This window comes from Gadus macrocephalus, chromosome 1 (genome assembly GCF_031168955.1).
Source record: "Gadus macrocephalus chromosome 1, ASM3116895v1".
NCBI lineage: Eukaryota > Metazoa > Chordata > Actinopteri > Gadiformes > Gadidae > Gadus > Gadus macrocephalus.
Window position 1 is genome coordinate 5,833,593 of NC_082382.1, and position 20,532 is coordinate 5,854,124.

General features: G+C 45.2%; 2 protein-coding genes across 4 annotated transcripts in view; one reads left to right on the forward strand and one right to left on the reverse strand.

The window, feature by feature from the left end:
• The first annotated feature begins 6,576 nt into the window (after positions 1 to 6,576).
• On the forward strand, positions 6,577 to 11,295 carry lhfpl5a (LHFPL tetraspan subfamily member 5a). The gene is made up of 3 exons (XM_060056326.1): positions 6,577 to 7,598; positions 10,510 to 10,746; positions 11,147 to 11,295. Exons 1-3 carry the CDS (start codon positions 7,196 to 7,198, stop codon positions 11,155 to 11,157), a joined length of 651 nt encoding a protein of 216 aa, XP_059912309.1. The 5' UTR covers positions 6,577 to 7,195; the 3' UTR covers positions 11,158 to 11,295.
• Positions 11,296 to 11,307: 12 nt separating this feature from the next.
• Positions 11,308 to 20,532, reverse strand: part of srpk1b (SRSF protein kinase 1b) — a 28,175-nt gene continuing 18,950 nt past the window's right edge. For all 3 annotated transcript variants that reach the window (XM_060055604.1, XM_060055595.1, XM_060055610.1), the window contains 11 exons: positions 20,067 to 20,154; positions 18,959 to 19,065; positions 18,095 to 18,260; positions 16,709 to 16,734; positions 16,167 to 16,386; positions 15,346 to 15,705; positions 15,153 to 15,247; positions 14,626 to 14,733; positions 14,320 to 14,389; positions 13,969 to 14,061; positions 11,308 to 12,849 (listed from right to left, as the gene is read on the reverse strand). In XM_060055604.1, coding sequence (XP_059911587.1) covers positions 12,665 to 12,849; positions 13,969 to 14,061; positions 14,320 to 14,389; positions 14,626 to 14,733; positions 15,153 to 15,247; positions 15,346 to 15,705; positions 16,167 to 16,386; positions 16,709 to 16,734; positions 18,095 to 18,260; positions 18,959 to 19,065; positions 20,067 to 20,154 — 1,518 coding nt within the window. In that variant the 3' untranslated portion in view covers positions 11,308 to 12,664. The remainder of the gene's footprint in view (positions 12,850 to 13,968; positions 14,062 to 14,319; positions 14,390 to 14,625; positions 14,734 to 15,152; positions 15,248 to 15,345; positions 15,706 to 16,166; positions 16,387 to 16,708; positions 16,735 to 18,094; positions 18,261 to 18,958; positions 19,066 to 20,066; positions 20,155 to 20,532) is intronic.

Below are 20,532 nucleotides of genomic sequence, written 5' to 3' on the forward strand. Positions count from 1 at the left end.
TACAACTCAGTCCGACTGACAGGCACCTCCTCCTACTGAGGGAACGTCCCCGCCCCCATGGAGCACAACCCACCAATCAGATGGCTGAACAAGTTGCTTCATTCACAGCACCGCAGGTGGGATCTAGGACAGATCGGTTAAACTGCTCCTGTAAACAGAGCGTGCTCCCAGGGAGAGGTAGAAACAAAGGCCTGACTTAAACACGTTGAGGTCAAAGGTCAGACAGAATGAGTTTATAACGTGGCACTAGCGGTAGAACAAAGTGTTTATTGCATCATTTCACATAAAAAACTACTTTATAATGTCGTCGTGATTGCAAAGCAAAGTAATTGAATCACAATATCAGACAAGAACTAGAAAATGCGATGAGTGCTGTAGTGCAAAATGAGGTTGAAAATATGTTTTCGTAAAACCACATAGTTTAAGACAAAGAAATGTTAAATGGCTTAAATCAAGTGAAGGGATTTGAAGTCTAAATGGAGTCTAAATTGAGTAAACAATGACAACATGCACACCATTTTTTTTAAAACATTTAAAATGGTTGTAAACAAATAAAGTGAATAGTGAAAATAAATAGATAATGTGGTCAAGTTTGAATACATTTGAGATAATGTATAAAATAGCTGAGCTGTTCTGTTGGCAATTTCCAGCTCAACTATAGAATAAAAACCGTCCAATCAACCAAAAACCCACCCAAAACGTATATTGCGAGAAATCCGATAAATCATATAATTCTGCAATGGCAAATACACAAATACACACCTAAACGCAACCTGATTATTAACTATGACCTTATGTGGTATACAAGGAACCTCTCATCTATCTCTCACACACACAAAACTCAAAAGGTCTGTGTAAAGAACACACTGACAGTCAATAAGAAGACATTAATACACAACACACAAAATAGGCATGTAAAAGACCAATGGTGAGCACAATAAAACACCTGAATGCGACCTAATTGACTAAATACCTTTTATGTTACACACACGCACGCACGCGCACTCCATGTGCGGGGACATGGAGTGCGCAGAAAATGTTTGGTACATGAGCTAAAATAAAACAACCCTCAAAATAGTCATGCATAAAATGATCTTCCATTTGTGTAGAACTTAGAATAATCGTACAGGAACTTAAAGAAAATCAACATTACAGTCAACGCCTGCTCGACTAAACGTCATGAATCAAATCTCCTTACTAATGCCGCAGAGGTTTCAGTGACAGGTCCGATGGCCCTCCCTCGCCCCCAGACAGGCAAGCATTTTTGTTAGCATTTAGCTACCAACGGGAGAACACCCAGATATGAAGCAAGCAGCTAGCCTTTAGCCATATAAACGGGGGTCCCACAGACAAAGACCCGATATATAACAATCATATTTCCAATCGATTAATAATTTTAGCGCAACTAACATGAAATAACGTAACTGTTTAAGCTTGACACGGTGTTTCTAGGTTAAATATTGACGTTCTTAAGGCTCCGCTACGTCCACAATGGTTAGCTTTAATAGTCACCTTGGTGCTACCGCACTCCAGCTAGCCTGGCACCGCCCACCTACCTACTTCCGCTCAATTTTCATTTCACTTCAGTACTAGGGTCTGCTTCATATGCATGGGTTCCTAGGAAGCCAGATTATTGGCGGTCCAATCAGCGAACAGAGGGAGTGGCTGAGAACGATGACGTTAAAGTCAGCTCTCGTTGACGGACATCTTCGCGCACAGTGTTTGGTTTGTTTACAGCCTGCGCGCAACGTGTTTCCCGGCCAAACGTTAACGATTGGTTATGGTAGATCCAGAGTGGCACTGGGCAGATCCAATAGTTTTAAACTTCAACAGACACCCGCCTTCAAGTGAGTTAACGTTTGTCAATTGAGCAGGTCCAGACTCTCTGTACAAATCAAATGAAATACGAGAGCCTGGTAGGACCAGGCTACACTCCAGGCTCACCGCCCCTCAAATATTTCAGCTCGGCCGACGTGTCGCATTGTGTCGCGCTACTAAATCCTCGTTAAGGCACTCGCCCGTACCAGGGTGTTCATGCTGCGCCATTCATCATGTCGCACCCCAGGTTTTTCTGCCGACAAAAGTCGCCTGATAAGCGTCTCTACGTTGACTTTGTATGGAGTTGCATTAACCCGACGCTTTTGGTGTGAACGTAGAGTAAAGCTGCGTTCACACCAAACGCCACAGCGGGCTCCTGGTCGCGGTGTCGCCTGAGTTTGGTCGCGCGAACAGTCAGAAATCCGTTGCAGTAGTGATTTGTGCGGGTTTTATCACGCAACTTTAGTAGCGCGTGCATTAGAAATTTGAGTTGTTGTGGAAGTACCAGAGACGTCGGAGAAGCCGACACAGTCTATTCATAATATCATCCGGAGGCGCACACAGCTTTTGGCCGTGAAATTATATATTATATTATATAGATATTTAGATATTATATTATAGGCTTCTCCAGTGAGGAGAGGAAGTTCCTCCTTAACATTATTGAGAATAAAAAATGTAGATTGCCCATACTGCTGTAATGAATGAATGCCCTTAAATATGACTACTTTAATGCCTTTGTAAATGTAATGTTTGTTTCCCTGGGTAAAGGGACATTAGCACCCCCTATCGCCTGTTGACAATTACTTCAGGGAGGACGTTCCTCCCTCAGCCTCCGTTGACTCCCATTCATTTCCCTGAAAGTGATGGCGGCCGGTGAATAACATGGGGTTTAATGGGAGAGAGGAGGAAAGTCCTATTCACGAATAGGCTGGTGCCCTGGCCGCGCTATGAACCAATAAGCAGGAGCCCTGGCTGTGTGGAGCAGCCCGGAGGGAGGGGTTATCCCCTCAAGTCTAGGCTATGAGGACCAACAAACCCGCTCAGTCGCCTCGTTTCCACCGAGCGGTGCGCCGCTGTTCTTTGCGGTACAGTGCGGCTCTGTTCGTTCCAGTAGCCCACGGCCGCGGAGCCCGTTATGATTCATAATATCATCCAAGCTTATGGGCGTGATGTTAGATATATTATTATATAAATACCTATACATTATATTATATTATTATTATTATTTTATATTATATTATATAGATATAGAGCTCCGCAAACAGCAACAATCACCTCTCCTCCATGCTGTGGTTCACTCTGACAGCTCATTGGTCAATGGGCAGCAGCTCATTTGCATTAAAGCTGCAGACAACACAAACAGCGCATTCTGAAGGGACTGAAACAATATCGGGGATACGGGGAATAGCAGTAGGCATGATTTTTTTTGCCTGAAAGCTATTTCCAGCTTCAAAAACATGTTTTCGTGAACTCATATACTATGTTTACTTGTTGGGAAAGTACCATAATATGTCTCCTTTAATACGTATTTATGAAAAGTTAAGCCATGTAAAGTTGATAATTAAATGATGATTAAATAAACAATTATATGGGTGTGGTCAGAAGTCAATAAAATATTGAAATACAAAACTGGGAGCTCAATAAAAAACAAAAGTTAGATATGAGTATCGAAAGGCATTTTTTAATGCTCCAAGTTATAGTTTAGATAATAATACTCAAACGTTGTTATCGACCCCATTTATCGAGCAACAAGTCAAAACAAAAGGAGGTAAAAGGGGGAATGATAAGATGGAGCTCACTCATATTTATTCCTTTTCCCCAGTCTTTGTGTCTCCATAATCCCCTCCACACAGTCCCAGTGCTCGGCTTTGAAGCTCTCTAAGCTGATCATTCTTCACCGTAATAAAACCGTTTTCATCGGCCCGGATTACGCCAGAGCTCATTCACATGGGCCCGGATGGGAGAGAGGGTGTGTGCCCGGAGGGAGAGAGGGTGTGTGCCCGGATGGGAGAGAGGGTGTGTGCCCGGATGGGAGAGAGGGTGTGTGCCCGGAGGGAGAGAGGGTGTGTGCCCGGAGGGAGAGAGGGTGTGTACCCGGAGGCAGGGAGAGAGGGTGTGTGCCCGGAGGGAGAGAGGGTGTGTACCCGGAGGCAGGGAGAGAGGGTGTGTGCCCGGAGGGAGGGAGGGTGTGTGCCCAACCAGCACTCCTTTTAGTTCCAGGGGGAAATCTTCTTTGATACTTTGTTTCCCGTAGTTTGGGTGTCTCAAACAATAAGGGTGTGTGTGTGTGTGTGTGTGTGTGTGTGTGTGTGTGTGTGTGTGTGTGTGTGTGCATCTGACCATGAGTTTGTGTGTGTGGCTGCGTCTGTGTGTTCTTAAGCGACCACATGCAGCATAAATCCATACCATCCTCCAGCATGGGTGTGTTCAGAAAGCAGCAGTTATAAGTGATAGACAGGCCTCTGTGTAGTAGAGGAAGACCTATATCTAGATACTGCCCCTGAGGCACAGGCTGACCCACACTCTGCCTCTCTCCTACCCAAGCTACATGGCCTCCTACTGGGATGGGGCAGGCTTTAAACCAGTGGCTGACACAGGCATGGGTGCTTCTGTGATGGAGGGTTTGGCCAGTGACACTCATTGAATGAATGAATGTCACATCACAGAACTTTGTGCCCACGTGTGGTTGTGTGTGTGTGTGTGTGTGTGTGTGTGTGTGTGTGTGTGTGTGTGTGTGTGTGTGTGTGTGTGTGTGTGTGTGTGTCGGGGGATGGTGAATAAGAGGTCAAATATCAGTGCTGGACCCATCCTCCACTATGCTCATAACGACATACTCACACCCACACACACATCCTCACAAACGCACAAGCACACACACACACACACACACACACACACACACACACACAGCCACACACAGCCACACACATCAAAAGACTAATGGAAGCCATCTGTGCCAGCTGACCGGTAACTGGATTGGCGACACCTCATTGGTTAGAGAAAGGGTGTAAAGGAGGAATGGGGGGGATGGGGGTGCTGTCTCACTATGGTAAAGGGAGTCCCATCAACAACATGGTGAGACAGTCCCCCCCCCCCCTCCCCCTCCTCCCAATATGTCAGAGATGACATGGATGTTTACACGTATTTTGTACACACGCTTAGTTGATAACACAATGGCATTGAGGGTCTACATTGAATGAGAGACCATTGAATGCTCCATTTGCAGCCATGTTTAGTCAGTCTCCCTCTGACTGACTGTATGGAGGTCATGGTGTTAAAATAATATTTTCTTTCGGCCCCTTATAAAGAAAAATAGGCGTTTTAAAAGGGTCCCACTCTGACCCCTGTAATGTGACTCCGGACACAAACAGCAGCTCTGTACTCAGAACGTTACTTCCGCTGCCTTCCCTTATATCCTTATCCTTACCATAACCCTATCCTTACTCCCCCCACACACACAAACATCAAAATGTCCAAATGAGTCCTTTAATAGGGGCTTTGAAGAGGCCCCCGCTCGCCCAGACGTTTTCCTCAGAGAGACTGGCAGTATGCATGTTAACAGTTAACATGCACATAAGCACGCACACACACACAAAAAAAGACTACACAAACACCCAGGTGTAGCACTAGCCAAATCTTTTTTTCTGCAATAGTAAATCTGACACTTTAGGGGAAAATAAAATAAAAGCATTTCAAAACATATTATTTTCCAAGCTGCAGAAAAAATTGTGGAACAGGAAGGAAAAAGGAAAACACATAAACAAACACACACGCAGACACCGACACACACACACTCCATTCTGCATGGATAAATTGGATTGCCACTGCTGTATAACTTGATTATAAACTACCTACCTCTAGCGCCAGGTTGGCATCACTTAATTTAGCCAAATGTATTGACACAAAGTATCACTCTCACACACACACACACACACACACACACACACACACACACACACACACACACACACACACACACACGCACACACGGACCAATACACATGCACAAACACATGCACACACACAAACAGAAATGGACACTCATACACTGATACACAGTGGGTCCTTCATAACCATAGTCAAAGATACACGTTGAAAATGTGGAATAACGCTCATGTGACCAAAAGAAGACATGTGGGTAGCGGAATCAAGTATGAACACAAAACATCCGTGCATGGGTTTCTTTTTTAGAATCTGACTTGAGGAACAAACAATGAAGCATTTTGTTTTAAATATGTGAAACTTTCACTCAGAGCAACGAACAGGGAAGGAAATATTAGCATTAAACATATCCGGGTTAGAGAAACATGACATATTAAAAAAAGACTCCATAGTGTAGGCCACATATTTGTTCACGTTTGTGTCAAGTTGTTGATAAATTAATTAACCGATTTATTGACCGAATTTTCTGTCATGTATTGCTTCAATCCATTTAAGCCCAGATCATTAAGGCCTCAGTTATAGCACAGCCTAATGGTTATCTGGAGTAAATGCAGTCTTTTTTTTGTCTTACCTTTTTTCAGCCTACTTCTTCAGTACATAATCCTGTTAAAAGATTGGGCGATTGATAAAAGATGATCTTAAAAACAAAGAAAGACACGTTTGCATTATGCCTACTTTTCCACATAGCCACAATTGCAACAAGTGTGGCTCCAAATGAAATAATCACACATTAGACCACCATCTGGCAAAGCTTGGACGATGGCACTTAGTGGAGCGTATCTTCTGACCATTAATCATTCATGACCTCCTTAACCCGTCGGTCCACTGCTGCTCAGGACAGACCAATACTTATTACCTTTAAACAGGCGTGCTTCAGTGGACTAATCCATTGGTTTCAGTACAGGGATCTGTCCGTGGTGCGCCCATCTCTCGCAGCAGGAGGAGCGACACAACTTGGGAATAGTGGACCTACGTCAGCGACTAAAAGACCCCTATTTTGGAGGAACACTTCTCAAACAGTGTGAAATATTTATAATTCGGGTGCTAACCCAAAAATATATACTTTAAATGTGTAACAGTCTATTCTTGAAAGGATCAGGCCCCCATCTTCTATCAGTGAGGGGGAGACAGTAACAGCCTCTTCTATCAGTGAGGGGGAGACAGTAACAGGCTCTTCTATCAGCGAGGAGGAGAAAGTAACAGCCTCTTCCATCGGTGAGGAGGAGAAAGTAACAGCCTCTTCCATCGGTGAGGAGGAGAAAGTAACAGCCTCTTTTATCAGTGAGGAGGAGACAGTAACAGCCTCTTCTAGCAGTGAGGAGGAGAAAGTAACAGCCTTTTTTTATCAGTGTGGAGGAGACAGTAAGAGCCTCTTTTATCAGTGAGGAGGAGACAGCAACAGTCACCTTCTCTTAGTGAGGAGACAGTACCAGCCATGCTCCCCGCCCAGGAAGCCGCCAAGATCTACCACACCAACTATGTGCGTAACGCACGCGCCGTGGGCGTGCTGTGGATCGTGTTCACCATCACATTCGCGGTCATCACAGTGGTGATTTTCATCCAGCCCTACTGGATAGGCGACAGCGTCAACACCCCCCAGGCCGGCTACTTCGGGCTCTTCCACTACTGCATTGGCAACGCCCTCACCAATGAGCTCATCTGCAAAGGAAGTGCCCTGGACTTCGGTTCCATCCCGTCCGGGGCCTTCAAGACGGCCATGTTCTTCGTGGGGATCTCCATGCTGCTGGTGGTCGGCAGCATCGTCTGCTTCAGTCTCTTCTTCTTCTTCAACGCCGGCAGCGTTTACAAGATCTGCGCCTGGATGCAGCTGGCCTCTTGTAAGTGGTGAAGGTTGCTCTGTTGTTGAATATTCCTTGGTGTTAAAACTTAGAATGTGACTGTGTGTGATTGTGTGTGTGTGTGACTGTATCCGTCTTTGTGTGTGATTGTGTGTGTGTGTGTGTGACTATGTGTCTTTGTGTGTGTGTGTGACTGTATGTGTCTTTGTGTGTGTGTGTGTCTGTATGTGTCTTTGTGTGTGTGTGTGTGACTGTATGTGTCTTTGTGTGTGTGTGTGTGACTGTATGTGTCTTTGTGTGTGTGTGTGACTGTATGTGTCTTTGTGTGTGTGATTGTGTGTGACTGACTGACTGACTGTGTCTGTGTGTGTCCATGGAAACCAGCCAATTTCTGCATCTTTTGTATTTACTGGGGAATATTCAGGGACAAATTATGCTGCTGAAGTTCACACCGCAACAACCAGCGCTCAGACGAAGAAATTAAAAGCTCAATGTGTTCCTTTGCTGACCGCCTTCTGTCAGTTAGGGAATGGTCTGATGTCATCAATAAGCCCTGTACATATTTTTGGATACCACTGTTAGAAGAGAAACCAAGATCTCGGAGAAAACAAGAACAGAAAGCTGCTGGACATATTTCATTCTGAAATTGTAATCGGCAGATTACAGTTCCTCTGTACTTAAAAAAATATTTGCACTAATTTAGGGTGACCTTAGCAAAAATGTAACTATCCGTCTTACTTATAATGAACTCCACAGGAGGTTTGAGAAATGGAATAGGAGTACCAAGAGAGATTGAGACGGCATGCAACACTTCCAGAAAGTAAAAGTGTGTTTTCTTTAGGAGGGATAGTGTTTCCCCATGTAGTCACCTGATCTGACAAATGGCTCTGGCTGATGGTTGAGCAAGGGGAGGCCTCTCACTGCTCAGTGAAATATACATGAGCTCCTCTCTACAGAGGGAAAGAGTAGAGTTTCGAGGCAACTGGGCCCGGTTCCCCGAAACCATCTTAAAGCCTCCTTAACGCTACGTCATTCGTAACCTCTACCTTGACATTTTGCGTGTTTCCCGGAACGTTCTTTGCTACGTATCTTTCGTACGTCGTTCGTTGTTAAGGTTGGTCTGAAGCGCTCATAGAACCTTCTTAGCTCTACCGTACTGATGTTTCAGCTCCTGACGCTAGTTACCGCCACTGTACAGTAACCTTTAGAAATCCCTGTTGCAAATGGAACAGCCACATTGGCAGTGTCGTGTTTCACCAATGCTTTAAGTCATTCATGAAAAAATGAATTGCTTGAAACACACAAGCACAAAATAAAATGTGCAAGTTGTTCAATTGTTCATTGCAAGTTCGCATCCGTAGCCAATTGAGTTTGAATTTAGGATGACATTAAGGATGTAATTGCCTAAATGCCCTCGGCTGTTACATTATATTTTTCTATATCAGTGTAGGGCAGGCTATGCTGGTATGCTCACCCATGGTTGAATAAATGTTTAGGCCTACTAGAAGGTTTTCGAGCAATGTTTTATTCACAAAAACTGCAATATTCTTTATAACGCTGTGCATGCACCTGCGCAATGCACAGCAAATCGAACTCTGAGCAATCGATTTCAGCACTTTCTGTCTGGACGACTGCGTTGTTCGTACACTGCGCTGACGTTTCCTGATAAGACTCCTAAGAGACCGTTTGGGAACCAAGCCTAGAGCGGTAAACAACTTTGATAAGTCTAAACGTAGGAGTCTTCTTAGCGCGCTAAGAGTGGACATTATCGGGAAACCGGGCCCTGATCGTTTGGGTTTATTTCCTTCCTTTCAGAGTCAAACCCTGTTCAACACTGCAGCTATACAAACTAGGGTAAAATAATGTATTTTGGTTACAAGTTAGTTAATTAACAGTTGATAATTTATTATATACTAATGTTTGTTTACTAATGGTTTGCCTATTACATGATATTCAAACAATATTTAATAGGGCAATTATTAAAGGTCCCATGGCATGAAAATTTCACTGCATGAGGTTTTCTAACGTTAATATGAGTTCCCCTAGCCTGCTATGGTCCCTCAGTAGCTAGAAAAGGCGTTAGGTGTAAAATGAGCACTAGGTATCCTGCTCCGCCTTTGAAAAATGAAAGCTCAGACGCGCCGATTTCAGCTTTGACCCCATATGTCGTCATAAGGGGCCAAGTTACCTCCCCTTCTCTGCTTTGCCCGCTCTGAGAATTTGGCCCGCCATTGAGACCATGAGCTACGACTGTTGTACACTTTGTTATTTGGATAACCGTTCTGCTGTTGGTGTTATGCCGCATAACACTTTGGGTTTTCTGATGTCTGGTATTTCCACACCGAGATTTGTAGTGGGGGTTATCTCAGCCATGGTTGAGAAGGAGTTGGGGGAAAGGAACTTTGGCTTTGACTCCCAAAGTACACCCTGAAAAAGTGCTTTTTAAAAGCTGTTTGGTACATCCTGGCTTGATACAAGGTCCTATACATATGGAGATTGTTGATGCACTACAATAATAATTCCACAATGCAAAAAGAATGAGCAATGAGAGTAAATAAAGTGTATAGTGACTAAACCGTAAACAAAGTGCCAGACGGTACATAAAGTAACGATGAATTTATGTGAATTTATCATTGTAAGCACAAAGAGAGGATCATGGGCACCAGGGCAATATATGTAGTCATAAAACCACTGGTATAACGTTATGGTAGCCTATACCGACTAAATTGTTGATCTGCTTCTTTCAAAACATATCACAACGGGGCTGCAGTGCGCCGCTTCCTATTGGTGCTATAGGGGTGGCAATTGACGCGCGTGAAATGCACACCGCGGCGCTGGTGTGTTGCAGGCTTGATTCACCAAATTATCCGCAACCAATCTCCCATCATAAGACGATTACAATAATTGACAGCTACCGTTTCCACCCCTCCCTCCCACTCCCTCCCTCTAGCCACCTGCATGGTGATTGGCTGCATGATCTACCCAGACGGATGGGACTCTGAGCAGGTGAAGCGCATGTGCGGCCAGCGCACGGACAAGTACACTCTGGGCAACTGCACCGTGCGCTGGGCCTACATCCTGGCCATCATCAGCATCATGGACTCCCTCATCCTCTCCTTCCTGGCCTTCAGCCTGGGAAACCGGCAGGACAAGCTACTACCCGAGGACTTCAAGGTGGAGGGCAAAGGTGAGAGGAGACTGGGTGTGAAGGGAAGCAAGGACTGGGGGACAATAGGGGAAAGGGATAGCAGCCAAAATATGGGCTAGAGAGGAATAAGACCTAAGGAGGTGGTGAGATAGTCAGACATTAAGATCTGGAGGGGAGAGGCGAGAGTTGGACGGGGGTTGATGAGGAATAGCAGGGAAACACATGGAGGCGTCATAAGAGATGTGGACTAGGTAGGGCTGAGTAAAGAGGGCTGTGGAGGGGTTACCTGAAGAATTGTTCTACAACTTGACTTTGGGCCTTAAGCTGCAGTTTAACACACATTTAGAATTTAATTCAAAGCATATTTTGGGGCAGGAGAGATTTTGAAAGGAGGAGCACATCTCATTCAAGTGATTCTTATGTCTTCCTTTCCCCGTAGACGACGCGTAAGCTGCCTTCTGAAAACGGAAACTAATCGGTAAACATTGGATTAGTCAAGGTGACGAAGATTTTGATGTGAAATATTGCTTGACTTGTTTTTTAATAATTACACAAAAGTTGTAGCCTGGAATAAAATTTCAGAAAAGAGTGCAACTAGAATTATTTCGAAAATGGTTTATTCTTGTTACCAAAGGGGAGGGGGAGTTGGCAGCTGATGAGTCAACAAAATGTCATGAGCATATTTGGGGGGGGGGGGGCTTAATCCATTATTACAGCGATATTTTATTATAACAATCAATGGATCCCTTCAAAAACCAACTCTCGCACCCAGCTGTTCCAATGCGAGGTTATGAAGATAAGCGTAATAAAATGAGCTCACAACTTTCCTCCTCTGCAATTGAACAGGCAACCATTTAAAAATGTATCTCGGTGGGTGAAAAAAAATTGTGTAGATGTCGTCCCGCAAACCATGTCATCTTAAAAGTCCATGAGGCCAGTCCTCTGATGAAGCCTGCGTTCAACTGAGGGTTCCACTGCGAAAGCCTGTCCAAAGCCAGCGTGGTGGAGACAGAGCTGGCCAAATCTTTGGTGCGCTGCACGCAGAACAGGTGGACACAGCTCCAAATATGGAATGATGTATCGTAGCTGAAGATGTGGCTGGTGGATGCAGGATGCAGGATGTGGTGTAAAATACACAGCCATTGAACTCAACTCTATCGGGAAAACTTCTGCAGCCTCATGCAGGAATTAGAGATCGAGATTCACAAAAGATTGTGCCAAGTGTTTTTTTCAGCTCGTTTTGTTTTTCCCACACAGCAAGTGTTCTGATTCGTCTCTTCTGTTGTCTTAGAAATAACTTAGCATGTGGAAAAAAGATTTGTTGTTGGGGTTAGTATGTATGTATTGTTGCTAAACACACACACAGGCCATCTCAAGGGAACAGGGCAAACTTGTTAGCGACCCACCTAGCCACATTTGCTCTGTACTGCCAGCACTAAAATAATAACAAAAACAACTAAAAGAAAAACATGGCTTACTATAGTACAAAAAAATATAAACAAATGGGTTTTAATATACCAAACGTAGTACAGTTCAAATATTCCATGATTGTGTATTCATATTTTACTTGGTGGCCATGTTGAAGATAGTCAGCACAGACGGACTTTGAATGAAAAATTGCAAAATAGTTTCATTCAACACAAAGATAAGGAAAAATAGGCAAAGGGAAGATGTGAACATGTCTAATCCTCATAGGCAGCCAAAGGAAAATAAACTTTTCTATATCAAACCTCCTTAATTACCTATATTACCAGTGTAATCCACAGCCAGGAAACAGAGTGTGAATGTGTATGTGTATGTGTATGTGTGTGTGTTACAGTGGCCATCAGTCATGTCAGGTCAGTTCCAGTAACGTACATTTTTTAACCTAAAGACAGCAAGAAACGGGAGAGCGAAACCTCCTGTGACCATGTGCTGCGTGGTGCATGCAGCCGACCCCTAGGGCCCCCCCCATCCCCTATGAGGAGAGCCAGGGGTGGGAGAGGCACTGGGCGGCGCTGGTCCTCTTCTCGGGTACCAGGTCCAGCATGGGCAGCAGGAAGGTGCTGAAGGAGATGGCCTCCTCCTTGGCCCACTCGTACTTCTCCACCAGCACCTCGAACAGACCCCAGGGCTTCAGCTTTGTGATGTGGCGGAGCTCTCCTGGACAGACGGGAGCAGAACCGGGGTGACTTGGGGAAGGACGGGAGCTTTCGCTCATGTTAAGGAGTCACGGGACAGCAGTGTTACTAGGGTTCCCTGGTCGGATCAGGTGTGAAAGACACTGAGGGGCTCAGAATTCAGAGTTATTTTCTCCTGATCAAATGTGACACTTTCTCAAATGTCCCTTTTCCAACGACAGTACCAGCTCAACTCGCACCGCCTTTTTTTGTGTTTCAAACACCACTTAGTACTTTTTTTTTGTCACCCTTCCATCAAGGTTCCAAGAGAGCTGAACTGATACTTTTGTGTGACGTAAACAGGCTGCTGGCCACTGATTGGCTAGAGTGACGCCACTGGACGAATATTGACGAGCACGACATCCAAGCCTTACACTAGACAGCCGACACCTGATACCCGGCATCTTTAAATACTAGCATCAGCGTTCAGTCAACAATAGTGATTGATTATTGAACACGGTAGGTTCAGCGCGCAAGAACACGCCGTGGGCCGTGACAGAGGTGGAGACGCTCCTGTGCGTAACCCTGTCTGTTTATGTGTCGCGTGGTCGCGTTTGTGCCGAAGTCTCGGGCATGCGTGCGATAACTACCCGGGACCCGCGGACGTTGAGGGGTACTTTCTAGATTGAAACACGACGTACCTGGAACCAAACCAAGTCGTGCCAAACTAAGTCGTAGCGAGTTGAGCTGGTACTGTCGGTGGAAAAAAGTACCAGTAGTAGTATGATAAGTACCAGAAGTATAATTCTAAGTAGTAGTATTATGATAGACTTATTATAAGTAGGCCTATGAGTCTGATAAATAGTAGAATGACTAGTATGATAGCTAGTAGTATTGGCATGAAAATCGTAGAAGTAGTATGATAAGGTATCAGACAATATATAGACATATTGGTTCTGTTCTATTTTGTTTCAAGGTGAAATATTGACGATGATGGACTCCACGATTTGACCTACAGATACTTGACAGAAGACTTTGTGGCAGTCCTTCCCTTAACTCCTATGTGAATGCCTCCAGCATCACACCAATGCCACAGTCAAGACGGACCAACAGACACAGATGAGGCTAGTATTCCCAACTCAGAAGACATGTGATTATTTACCTTTCTTGTTGAAGAATTCCTTGGAATATTTCCCCGCCAGGATCAGCTTCCTGGGAACTTTACCTAGCAGCTCGATAATGAGGGCTATGTGGTCTGAAAAGAGAAAGAGACCGCCGCTAAGAGTTATTGTGTTCAGGTGGAGCCTGGGATGAGCCTTGTGTACAATAGAAGAGATCACATCAAAATCATAGCTTTTTGAAAACTGATACTCCTGATATGCCTGGTTCTGCAGAGACAACTTTGGTATAAACCATGAACAAGTTATATTTAACATCCACAGTTGTGGGCTTGTAGCCTTTTTTTATTTCTTTATTGTGAAAACTGCTTCAGATCCCGTCACAATGGACAAACCTTCATCTCTGGTGTACTCCTCTCCTGAATGAGGCTCAAACAGGTAGTCTCCTGTAGCGAGCTCAAAGACCTGGGAGGCACACAAACACAACATGAGGTACACTATCGTACTATTTCAGCAACGGTGATCCTAGACCTAACCCTATACACATGTATCGATACATTTAGTTGATAATTGATTAATTTGATCCCCAACCACCGTCAACTGAAATTCACATTAATAGCTCCAACTCAGGCCAATAAGAGGTTGCGATATGTAAACGTTCCCACTCCAGCCCGTGATGGAGGGGCTGTTGGGGGACCCACCATGCAGGCTGTGCTCCAGATGTCGGCCGGGGTGGAGTAGCCGGCGCCCATCAGCACCTCCAGGGAGCGGTACTGCCGGGTCTGGATGTCGTCTGTGAAGTGTTTGGTCTGAGGGGAGGGGAGGTAGGCATCAAGACAGACGCAGAGCGAGGGAGCAGCGTGGGCTCAGCTCGTGTGAGGACCTCATCACCCATGTAGAATCAATTGCAGAAGTGTGGTCAAGTATTTAAGCAGCAAGGCCATCTGTATCATCAGTCACCATGTGTGTGGGATTTGTCAAAGAACAGGGCTTGAACTCTCTTTAGCATAGGAAGACAGGCTGGCTGTAGATAGGAAAGCCACATGATTAAACCCCTGCATTTTCTAACAAGCAAGGCTTAAAACTGATGTTGGGAGCAAATACTTTGTCTGTGAATGGGCCCGTATGAATAATGACCGGGTCCATCCGACCAAGCACATGACAAGTAGCAACCAACTGTTCTGCGTCCTAGCATGGTGTTAACCTACAGCTGGTAGTAAGTACTCACCACCCAGCAGGCGTTTCCCAGGTCGGCTATCTTCACCTGCAGTTTGTCTGCATTCAGGGGCTCCAGGGGGTTTACCAGTAGACTGCAGGAGGAGCCTGGAGAGGGAAACACCAGGAAGGGGAAAGGGGGTGAATGAGAATTTTATGTGAAGAACTATCTCAAAACAACAAGGAAAACGATTCGTCTTGACTACCGTTCTGAGAGTCAACATCACTGCCTCCTCGGGTGCCTTGCGTGTCCATCTCCTCCTCCTTCCGGTCCCCCTCTCCCGTCAGCTCCCCGCTCTCCAGCTCAGAGAGGTGGAGGGACTGCTGCTCGGGCTTCTCCCCCTCCTCCAGCTTGCCGTTACAGGTGTGCGTGTCATGTTTGTTCTCCTCCGTCTCCTTCCCTTCGTCCTCCTGCTGGTTCTCCCGTTCCTTCACCTCCTGCGCCTCACTGCCGGTTGGCCTCGAGGCGCGGCCGTTCTCGTTCACCTCCATCCTAAGCTCCTCCTCCGTGCTGTTCTCCCTCGGCTCCTTGTCCTCGGGCTTCTGCTGGGCCTCAGACACACCGTCTGGAGGAGATGGAACGGGTAAGGGACCAGACTTCACCCGAGTCCTGCATACATGAACTCTTGATATGATCGGCTAGCGGTTCATGCTCATACAGCCATGACTTGACAGATAATTTAAATACATAAATTTCTGTAATTTGCACAACATTTTAGCACTAGAATCAACCGTGGCTGGTAAGGCTACATCTTCTGCTGATCAGTTTTACATATTTTCACTATTTTATTGACTTATCTTGTATTGTTTCGGCTCTGTTGAGGTGTACTTCAAAAATAAGATGTTAAGTACTTCCAATTCTGATCAGCGTGTTTTAAGGCACATGAATATAGTTGGTCGAGGCAGTGAGTAGACTGATTTGCCCAAATGCCTTGAGCAAAAGGCCTCGAGCCCCATGTTTTTTTCAGACTCGGCGTCCTAGCTGGCAGCATGGCTGGTGACCTAAGGTAACGGGAGGACGGGTCACCTGCAGGGGCGTGGTTAGCGATGTCCTGCAGGGTGGCCGACGTGGACACGGTGGCGGAGGAAGAGGTGTCCTCTGTGGTCTCTTCGTCGTCGTCCTCCTCCTCTTCCTCCTCGGCCCCCGCTCCTCCCTCCATGTCCAGGATCCTCTTCTCCAGCAGCTCTGCCTGCTTCTTCTGCTTCTTCTTCAGCTTCTTCTTCTTGTTCTTGGACATCTTCACCACCTGGGGACCGGGGAGGAGGTTCTGCTTTTAGCTTTTGTAATAATACCAATAACAGCGATGTTGTACATTTACATTCTGTGTTCACATTTCTATGTCTCATTTTTATTTCTATTTTGTACATTAACACATTATGATTTCATATAATCGTACACATTCCCATAATTCTCCTTATAATTCCGCGCTGTTGTCTTATTACTGCGGTGACACCCATCTAGGATTAAGAAAGTACATCTTATGTTATTCTTGGTGAACCAGATGAGCAGCTAAATGATTCATCCTTCGTGACGCCACTTGGAAACATATTTAGAAAAGAACAACCAACCTGTTTGGGGGCCGGAGCCGTGCTGACTGCAAGACAAGAGGACAAGAGTTCACATTATATTCCACACTAAATAGACTTTAAAGGTCCCATGGCATGAAAATCACTTCACTTTCGGAGGTTTTCTAACATTAATGAGTTCTTCTAGCCTGCCTATGGTCCCTCAGCAGCTAGAAATGGTGTTAGGTGTAAAACAAGCACTTGGTATTCTGCTCCGCCTTTGAAAAATGAACACTCAGACGCTCCGATTTCAAATGTGGCCCCATATGTCGTCATAAGGGGCCAGGTTACCTCCCCTTTCTCTGCCTTGCCCGCCTAGAGAATTTGGCCCGCCAATGAGACAATGAACTACGACCGTACTAGCGCCACATGTGTGTGCGTGTGAATGGACACACTGTAACGCAAGTGTTGTACACTTCTTTGTTATTTGGATAACCGTTCTGCTGTTGGTTTTATGGCCCATAACACGTCGGACTCTGACGTCTTTGGTATTTCCACAACGAGACCCGTAGTGGGGGTTATCTCAGCCATGGTTGAGAAGGAATTGGGGGAAGGGACTTTGGCTCCCTGAAGTACATGAACCACGACATGGAGGAGAAAGGGATTGTTGACCGCGATCGTCTCCCACTGGAGCCCTGCCGCCTGCTGCCGCGAGGCACCGCCGCCACAAGGCACCACCGCCACAAGGCACCACCGCCACAAGGCACCACCGCCGCTACCGAGGCGGTGGAGCCCCGGCAGCTGGGGGTCAGGCGGGAGACGATCGCGGTCAACCATCCCTTTGTCCTCCGTGTCTCTGTTCAGTCTACTTCAGATTGAGGTGGAGGTGGGAGAACCAGAGACGGAGAACCCGACTCAGTCGTTTGAGATCATAAAATCATCTGGAGCGCACTCATCTTTTGGCCGTGATAATATAGATATTATATGATATAGTACCTATGTATAATATGATATTATGATATTATTTAGATATAGAGCTCCAGTAATTCTGTAATTCTGCAACAAGGCTGAATTTCTTGAACTTCTTCAAGTACTGTATAAGGGGCTCACTAACGGTAATATAATATTCTTCATGGGATCTTTAATTAACGCTCACATTTGATTCTTTAATCAGAAACAACATTGAGTTAACGTAAGGATTTTAAGCATTACTGGTGGTACAGTGGAGTGCAATTCATTGAATGACAATGAATTGCTTCAAAACGGCGCAATGCAAGGATCTGGACTTGTGGAGCTATATAAAGAAACCCAATAACTCGTCAAGTCAGCTATGTGTCAAACAAACCACCATGCTCGCTCAAGGTCCGCATTTGAGTGACATTGACGGACTGAGATACAGCGACAAAACCGTCACTCTCACACGGACTGAGAGAGTGACGCGTCTCTGACCTGCAGAACCGGAGGGGGGAGGAGCTCCACTCTTTTGCCATTGGGTGGCCTCCGCGGCCATTTTCTTGATGTAGGGCTCATTGACGGTCAGCAGGATGTTCTCTGGTTTGATGTCCGTGTGGATGATTTTACACTTGGTGTGGAGGTAGTCCAACCCCTGCAGGACCTACAACATAAAAGACACTTGATAGACCTCGCCAAATCAACTGTTTAGTTAATCATGGACAGTTTAGTGTAATCAAGGACAGTTTAGCCACTACACAGTTTAGTGTAGTGGCTAAACTGTTGGGACTCCTAACCATAGCAGCCACCTTGAGCAACATGCCATAACTGCTTAATAACACCTATCCATCTCTAATTAACTTAAGGTCATGTCTAAAAGTGGTGGTCAAATGTTTAGAGAGGTCAGTTGTAAAACCAAAGAGTGAGAGAGAGTAAAACTTAAGGCACACTGTGCTGTTTTGACAACGCAACTCAGAATAAACTATGAGTTTATTGTAATAAAGGGTAAAAATAGTACAAGATAATAGTCTCTGAAGCTAGGCCACGCACCACGACAAGCATACAGAGGTTGAGGCGCTGAAGTGTGCCCCGAACAATGGGCACACTCAAGTGTTATAGCAGGAAAAAAGTCCTTGAAGGGAAAGCTGCAGATAGGGATGCCACTTCTCCCTTCTTGTCTTACGAAGATGTCTTATGGAAATGTCCATGACAACATCTACGTCAAAATATCCAACATCACACCCTAATCCAAGTGTCAAGCATTTTCAATTTCTAAGGGGAATGGAATTCCCCCAGGTGTCCTGAAGTCAGGTAACCTCAGTTCCTGCCAAGCCTGCTAGTTGGGTGGGAAACAAGTGGTACCTGTCGTATGATGGTCTTGACGCAGGGCAGAGGCAGGCCCTGGTAGTTGGACTTGATGATCCACTTGAGCAGGTGGTGTCCGAGCACCTCGAACACCATGCACACATCTGGCAACACGGGGGTCAAGGACAACGGCAGTCTTTCAAACAAAGGGTTTTAGTTTGCCCTCAAGATGCTGATGTGGGCAAGTTAAATCCCGATTGGATCCCAGTCTGCTGTACAACGTTTTACCTTCCCATTGAAAGCATACTACAAAACAGCTTGAACAGTTTTCTGATAACATGCCTTGTGTCAATGCAATTTATATTTCAATTTACAAATATTACAAGAATATCATTCTGCATTTATCTTTTTATCGTTTGTTTTTAATCCCTTTCTATTGCTGGTGGTTAATGCACTGTGATTGAGGCAGTGGTAGCTGTACTATAATTATCCTGATGTAGGTTCAATCCTTTCTTCTGTTGCGCTTACCAATTAGACGACAAATGAGAACATGATTGATCTCCCCCCACCTCAACCAGTCGAGAAAAGACCCAACGCAAGAATAGGGACTACTTAGTGTCAACATGGTGGTAAGATGACACCACCATACTATGGAACACGTCTTCTAGAAAGACATCAGGCTATCTGAGGCACCGATGTTCAAACAAGAGAAACAGTGTGTAATTAGATGCAGCTGCAACAGATATCGGGTCCAAAATAGCAATGGTCGGGAGGCGATTGACCAGCTGTCCGTGTGGGTCATACCAAAGAACACTTCCATCATAGCAATTAATCCAAGGTTTAAGCTAGAGGTACCATAGTGTTTTTCATAATTTTTGGACATACTGAATTTGCAGTTTGCCCTAGAATAGGTGTAATCAGTCTGTCCGAGCCATCACTGACAGGAGAAAATAATGGAATGACATCTTTCAATTATAGATCACAGCTACGTCTTTCCCTCTTGTGTCAAGAGAGAAGCCTCCCCAACAGTCATGTCTTCATTTCCACAACGAGAGTTCTCATAAAGGGATTGGAAAGTATTCACAGCAAGATGGCTGGAAAGGAAAGAGATCACTAAGATGCATTAGGTGTGATTATGTTCTGGTTTTCTTTTTGCAAAGGATACGAGTGCCGTTCATTCCGGATATTTTGAAGTCATCAAGCAGCTGGACCACTTTCTCCCTGCTGGGGTCACTGGGATCCGTGTCTCTGACCTACGACACACAAACAAACACACAAAACAAAATGTTAAAAGGAGCATTGAACCCAAAAATGGTTTTGTCTTGTTTGAAACTTAGAAATACGTCTCATGTGATCTTCAACACTGTGATCTATGCCTTTTTGTAACCGTTACTAAAAAATGAGCGAGCCGCAATTAGAGAAAAGAGGTTTAAATAAACATAATTTGACAGACATTGCCAGTTGTTTACGTCAACGTGATACAAAGTGACACCGATGGCGCGAGAATAAGCGATGGCGAACACATCCATGTGTGTATAGATGTGTTGAGGTCCTTCTGGGCAGCGTAGATGATACTGAATACGTCCAAGGGGGGGGTCAACTACCCAGACACTTTTAGTATAACAACCCAG

What these genes read in the sequence shown, in the direction of transcription:
- lhfpl5a (XM_060056326.1), top strand. Translation starts at nt 7,196, where the DNA reads ATGCTCCCCGCCCAGGAAGCCGCCAAGATCTACCACACCAACTATGTG. An exon ending in CTGGATGCAGCTGGCCTCTT is followed by an intron (nt 7,599 to 10,509) that starts GTAAGTGGTGAA and finishes CCCTCCCTCTAG; the next exon opens with CCACCTGCATGGTGATTGGC.